Source organism: Ranitomeya imitator, chromosome 4 (genome assembly GCF_032444005.1).
Source record: "Ranitomeya imitator isolate aRanImi1 chromosome 4, aRanImi1.pri, whole genome shotgun sequence".
Taxonomy (NCBI): Eukaryota; Metazoa; Chordata; class Amphibia; order Anura; family Dendrobatidae; genus Ranitomeya; species Ranitomeya imitator.
Window position 1 is genome coordinate 714,751,740 of NC_091285.1, and position 7,000 is coordinate 714,758,739.

Below are 7,000 nucleotides of genomic sequence, written 5' to 3' on the forward strand. Positions count from 1 at the left end.
CTCCCTGTCTGCTCCAGCCCCGGATCCAAGATGGCTGCGGATCCGGGTCCTGCAGGGAGGGAGGTGGCTTCACAGAAGCCTGCTCAGAGCAGGCACTGCGAAGCCTGCACTGCTGTAAGTCAGATCGGTGATCTGACAGAGTGCTGTGCAAACTGTTATATCATCGATCTGTGATGTCCCCCCGGGACAAAATAAAACAGTAAAAAAAATTTTTTCCAAATGTGTAAAAAAAAATAAAAAAGAATATTCCTAAATAATGAAAAAAAAATATATTATTCCCATAAATACATTTCTTCATCTAAATAAAAAAAAAACAATAAAAGTACACATATTTAGTATCGCCGCGTCCGTAACGACCCGACCTATAAAACTGGCCCACTAGTTAACCCCTTCAGTAAACACCGTATGAAGAAAAAAAAAATGAGGCAAAAAACAACGCTTTATTATCATACCGCTGAACAAAAAGTGGAATAACACGCGATCAAAAAGACAGATATAAATAACCATGGTACCACTGAAAACGACATCTTGTCCCGCAAAAAACGAGCCGCCATACAGCATCATCAGCAAAAAAATAAAATAGTTATAGTCCTGAGAATAAAACGATGCAAAAATAATTATTTTTTTATCGTATAAAAGCGCCAAAACATAAAAAAGTATATAATGAGGCATCGCTGTAATCGTACTGACCCGAAGAATAAAACTGCTTTATCAATTTTACCAAACGCGGAACGGTATAAACGCCTCCCCCAAAAGAAATTCATGAATAGCTGGTTTTTGGTCATTCTGCCTCACAAAAATCAGAATAAAAAGCGACTAAAAATTCACGGGCCCGAAAATGTTACCAATAAAAACGTCAACTCGTCCCGCAAAAAACAAGACCTCACATGACTCTGTGGACCAAAATATGGAAAAATTATAGCTCTCAAAATGTGGTAACGCAAAAAATAATTTTTGCAATAAAAAGCGTCTTTCAGTGTGTGACGGCTGCCAATCATAAAAATCCGCTAAAAAACTTGCTATAAAAGTAAATCAAACCCCCCTTCATCACCCCCTTAGTTAGGGAAAAATTAAAAAAATGTTTTTATTTCCATTTTCCCATTAGGGCTAGGGTTAGGGTTAGGGCTAGGGTTAGGGCTAGGGTTAGGGTTAGGGTTAGGGCTAGGGTTAGGGTTAGGGCTAGGGCTAGGGTTAGGGCTAGGGCAAGGGTTAGGGTTAGGTTTAGGACTAGGGCTAGGATTAGGGCTAGGGTTAGGGCTAGGGTTAGGGCTAGGGTTAGGGTTAGGGCTAGGGTTAGGGTTAGGGTTGGGGCTACAGTTAGGGTTGGGGCTAAAGTTAGGGTTAGGGTTTAGATTACATTTACAGTTGGGAACAGGGTTGGGATTAGGGTTAGGGGTGTGTCAGGGTTAGAGGTGTGGTTAGGGTTACCGTTGGAATTAGGGTTAGGGGTAGGTTTGGATTAGGGTTTCAGTTATAATTGGGGGGTTTCCACTGTTTAGGCACATCAGGGGCTCTCCAAACACGACATGGCGTCCGATCTCAATTCCAGCCAATTCTGCGTTGAAAAAGTAAAACAGTGCTCCTTCCCTTCTGAGCTCTCCCGTGTGCCCAAACAGGGGTTTACCCCAACATATGGGGTATCAGCGTACTCAGGACAAATAGGACAACAACTGTTGGGGTCCAATTTCTCCTGTTACCCTTGGGAAAATACAAAACTGGGGGCTAAAAAATAATTTTTGTGGGAAAGAAAAAAAGATTTTTTATTTTCACGGCTCTGCGTTATAAACTGTAGTGAAACACTTGGGGGTTAAAAGTTCTCACAACACATCTAGATGAGTTCTCTGGGGGGTCTAGTTTCCAATATGGGGTCACTTGTGGGGGGTTTCTACTGTTTAGGTACATTAGGGGCTCTGCATACGCATTGTGACACCTGCAGACCATTCCATCTAAGTCTGCATTCCAAATGGAGCTCCTTCCCTTCCGAACCCTCCCATGCGCCCAAACAGTGGTTCCCCCCACTTATGGGGTATCAGCGCACTCAGGACAAATTAGACAACAAATTTTGAGGTCCAATTTCTCCTTTTACCCTAGGGAAAATACAAAACTGGGGGCTAAAAAATATTTTTGTGGGAAAAAAGTTTTGTTTTATTTTTACAGCTCTGCATTATAAACTTCTGTGAAGCTCTTGGTGGGTCAAAGTGCTCACCACACATCTAGATAAGTTCCTTAGGGGGTCTACTTTCCAAAATGATGTCACTTTTGTGGGGTTTCTACTGTTTAGGTACATTAGGGGCTCTGCATACGCAATGTGACACCTGCAGACCATTCCATCTAAGTCTGCATTCCAAATGGTGCTCCTTCCCTTCCGAGCCCTCCCATGTGCCCAAACAGTGGTTCCCCCCACATATTGTGTATAATCGCACTCAGGACAAATTGGGCAACAAATTTTGGGGTCCAATTTCTCCTGTTACCCTCGGGAAAATTCAAAACTGGGGGCTAAAAAAATAATTTTTGTGGGAAAAAATGTTTGTTTTATTTTTACGGCTCTGCATTATAAGCTTCTGTGAAGCCCTTGGTGGGTCAAAGCGCTCAAAACACATCTAGATAAGTTCCTTAGGGGGTCTACTTTCCAAAATGGTGTCACTTGTGGGTGGTTTCAATGTTTAGGCACATCAGTGGCTCTCTAAACGCAACATGGCGTCCCATCTCAATTCCTGTCAATTTTGCATTGAAAAGTCAAACGGCGCTCCTTCCCTTCCGAGCTCTCCCATGCGCCCAAACAGTGGTTTACCCCCACATATGGGGTATCAGCATACTCAGGACAAATTGTACAACAACTTTGGGGTCCAATTTCTTCTCTTACCCTTGGGAAAATAAAACATTGGGGGCAAAAAGATAATTTTTGTGAAAAATGATTTTTTATTTTTACTGTTCTGCATTATAAACTTCTGTGAAGCACTTGGTGGGTCAAAGTGCTCACCACACCTCTAGATAAGTTCCTTAGGGGGTCTACTTTCCAAAATGGTGTCACTTGTGGGGGGTTTCAATGTTTAGGCACATCAGTGGCTCTCTAAACGCAACATGGCGTCCCATCTCAATTCCTGTCAATTTTGCATTGAAAAGTCAAACGGCGCTCCTTCCCTTCCGAGCTCTCCCATGCGCCCAAACAGTGGTTTACCCCCACATATGGGGTATCAGCGTACTCAGGACAAATTGTACAACAACTTTTGGGGTCCAATTTCTTCTCTTACCCTTGGGAAAATAAAACATTGGGGGCAAAAAGATAATTTTTGTGAAAAATGATTTTTTATTTTTACTGTTCTGCATTATAAACTTCTATGAAGCACTTGGTGGGTCAAAGTGCTCACCACACCTCTAGATAAGTTCCTTAGGGGGTCTACTTTCCAAAATGGTGTCACTTGTGGGGGGTTTCAATATTTAGGCACATCAGTGGCTCTCCAAACGCAACATTGCGTCCCATCTCAATTCCTGTCAATTTTGCATTGAAAAGTCAAACGGCGCTCCTTCCCTTCCGAGCTCTCCCATGTGCCCAAACAGTGGTTTACCCCCACAAATAGGGTATCAGCATACTCAGGACAAATTGTACAACAACTTTTGGGGTCCAATTTCTTCTCTTACCCTTGGGAAAATAAAACATTGGGGGCGAAAAGATAATTTTTGTGAAAAAATGATTTTTTATTTTTACGGTTCTGCATTATAAACTTCTGTGAAGCACTTGGTGGGTCAAATTGCTCACCACACCTCTAGATAAGTTCCTTAGGGGGTCTACTTTCCAAAATGGTGTCACTTGTGGGGGGTTTCAATGTTTAGGCACATCAGGGGCTCTCCAAATGCATTATGGTGTCCCATCTCGATTCCAGTCAATTTTGCATTGAAAAGTCAAACGGTGCTCCTTCGCTTCCGAGCTCTGTCATGCGCCCAAACAGTGGTTTACCCCCACATATGGGGTATCGGTGCACTCAGGACAAATTGTACAACAACTTTTGGGGTCCTGTTACCCTTGGTAAAATAAAACAAATTGGAGCTGAATTAAATTTTTTGTGAAAAAAAGTTAAATGTTCATTTTTATGTAAACATTCCAAAAATTCCTGTGAAGCACCAGAAGGGTTAATAGACTTCTTGAATATGGTTTTGAGCTCCATGAGGGGTGCAGTTTTTAGAATGGTGTCACACTTGGGTATTTTCTATCATATAGACCCCTCAAAATGACTTCAAATGAGATGTGGTCCCTAAAAAAAAATGGTGTTGTAAAAATAAGAAATTGCTGGTCAAATTTAACCCTTATAACTCCCTAACAAAAAAAATTTTGGTTCCAATATTGTGCTGATGTAAAGTAGACATGTGAGAAATGTTACTTATTAAGTATTTTGTGTGACATATCTCTGTGATTTAATTGCATAAAAATTCAAAGTTGGAAAATTGCGAAATGTTCATAATTTTTGCCAAATTTCCATTTTTTTCACAAATAAACGCAGGTACTATCAAAGAATTTTTACCACTATCATGAAGTACAATATGTCATGAGAAAACAGTGTCAGAATCACTGGGATCTGTTGAAGCGTTCCAGAGTTATAACCTCATAAAGGGACAGTGGTCAGAATTGTAAAAATTGGCCCGGTCATTAACGTGCAAACCACCCTTGGGGGTTACGGGGTTAAAAATGGAAAGAAGAATCCTTGCGTACAATGAATGTGAACAGGTAGGATGACAGCTTAAAGTGACGCGTTTCGATCTAAAGAGATTCATGGCTTGATTAAGATCTCTTTAGATGGAAACGCGTCGCTTTAAGCTGTCATCCTACCTGTTCATATTCATTGTACGCAAGGATTCTTCTTTCCATTTTTAAATTTTATATGGATCAATAAAGACTTTTCGAATATTAAGGAGCTGGAGCATTCACACGTTTTTCTTCTTATGTTCAGAGATTATTTACAGCTACTACCCAGCCTGAGTACATGTGGGGGTTGCCTGGTTGCTAGAGAATTCCCACATGTAATCAAACTGTCTAACAGTCGCAAATCATCCAGCTGCTGCGAGGAAAACTAAATCTCCGCAAATCTGCAGTCATAAATACTCGGAGACCACCCGACCGTGCTCTGGAAAACCCGAGCAACGAGTACACTCGCTCATCACTGATCACAAGCATTCCAGTTTTGAGATTTGCAGGAATTTATTTGCCGTGTATCGAATTTTGGGGGAAAATTTGGCAAAGTTGACAAATTTGAATTTCAAAAAATCCGCTCATCTCTACTTTCAACTAGTTTATGACATTGATGATACTTGAATGCGGCTTATTATCGGTTTATGAGTTTTTGAACTATGATTTGGTTTATGCTCAGAAATGTCTCTAATATCTTCCCACTATTAACAAGATCTTCAATTCGAAACCATCAACCTCTTTCCATGTCTTCAATTACCCTATGAACACTTGTATTTTTCAAAGAGCGTTTCTACCAGATATGGATCTGATTTTGTCTTCTTCCTACATTGAAGCCTTTGTTTCCCATTTTTCATGATTAATATAATATCTCTCCGCTAAATAACAGGACCCAGACATTAAATGGACAGTCTGGAAACTTGGTTTCCCAAGGAAACTTCCATATCAGTCACCAAACTAGTTGTGAAGTATATTTGTATCCAATACCTCGGTGTGAGGTCCGGGCTGGTGCCAGTCTACAAATCCCACTCCAAGTATTACCATGTTATTTTCAATCAGTAAATATAGTCCCCAACCTACCTATGTCCAATTCTCAAAGAAACCCTGTCTACTGAAGCAGGATTACGCATAGCTTTCTCTATGGCTCTTATTATCTCCTGGTTCCTCAGCGTGTATACTAGTGGATTAAGCAGTGGGGTCACCACTGCGTAGAAGACTGCAACCACCTTGTCTTGGCTCGTAAAGACACTGGAAGGAGGACGTAAGTAGTTGATGAAAAGTGTTACATAAAAGACTGAGGCGCACATGAGATGTGAGGAGCACGTGCTGAAGGCTTTCTTCCTGCCCTCTGCAGAGGTCATGCTTAAAATTGAAGAAATTATGAGCACATATGAAAAGATGATCGTCAGAAATGGGATAATAGTGCCTATACCTACGATGTATACTGTGACCATGTTACAATGGAAAGTGTCAGAGCATGAAAGCTTGAGAAGTGGTGGGATGTCACAGTAGAAGTGGTCAATAAGGTTTGATCCACAAAAATCAAGATTAAACGTACAACTGGTCTGTATCGATGATTGTAAGAAACCTATGGAGAAGGCAACAGAAACAAGATGTAGACATTTCCTCCTAGTCATTATACACATATAATGGAGCGGCTGGCAGATGGCAACATAGCGGTCATAGGACATGGTGGAGAGAAGGAAATTTTCACTTCCTCCTAGAGCTGCGTAGAAAAAGAACTGTAGAGCACAACCATTAAATGAGATGACCTTCTTCTCAAAGAGAAGATCAAAAATCAGCTTTGGAGTAATGATGGAGGAATAGAAGATGTCAATCAAAGAGAGGAAACTCAAGAAGTAGTACATGGGTGAGTGGAGTCTGGAGATGTTATAGACCAGAGCTATGATGCCCATGTTACCTACTATAGCCATGACATAAACAAGTGAGAAGAAAACAAAGAGAAATGGTGCAAGAGTCTCATTATCGGTCAGTCCAGTGAAGACAAACATGCTAACTTGTGTCCTGTTAAGGAAGTCCATGGATTCCAGCTTCTGTAGTGAAAGATACGTACAAATATTAAGAAGTCACAAGAGCTATAAAATTCCATAATTGCTGTGAAACATGTAGAAAATTATGCCTGTATCCGAAGATATTGAAAAAGAATAGCCCATGATTTGACAACCCTGCCACATTGCTACATCTAGGTTGGGTCCTTAAAATGAAGAGCTTCCAGATTTCCTTTCTTTCTACATTGTTAAACGGACTGGTGACGAGAAATCACTATGGTCTGTTTAACGTAAACACCTTGTATGGTTTTAA

The 7,000-nt window shown here is 40.8% G+C and overlaps 1 protein-coding gene across 1 annotated transcript; it reads right to left on the reverse strand.

Moving 5' to 3' along the window:
- Positions 1 to 5,529: 5,529 nt before the first annotated feature.
- LOC138674396 (olfactory receptor 5AP2-like) lies at positions 5,530 to 6,720 on the reverse strand. The gene has a single exon (XM_069762246.1). It carries the CDS (start codon positions 6,718 to 6,720, stop codon positions 5,755 to 5,757), a length of 966 nt encoding a protein of 321 aa, XP_069618347.1. The 3' UTR covers positions 5,530 to 5,754.
- Positions 6,721 to 7,000: the final 280 nt, after the last annotated feature.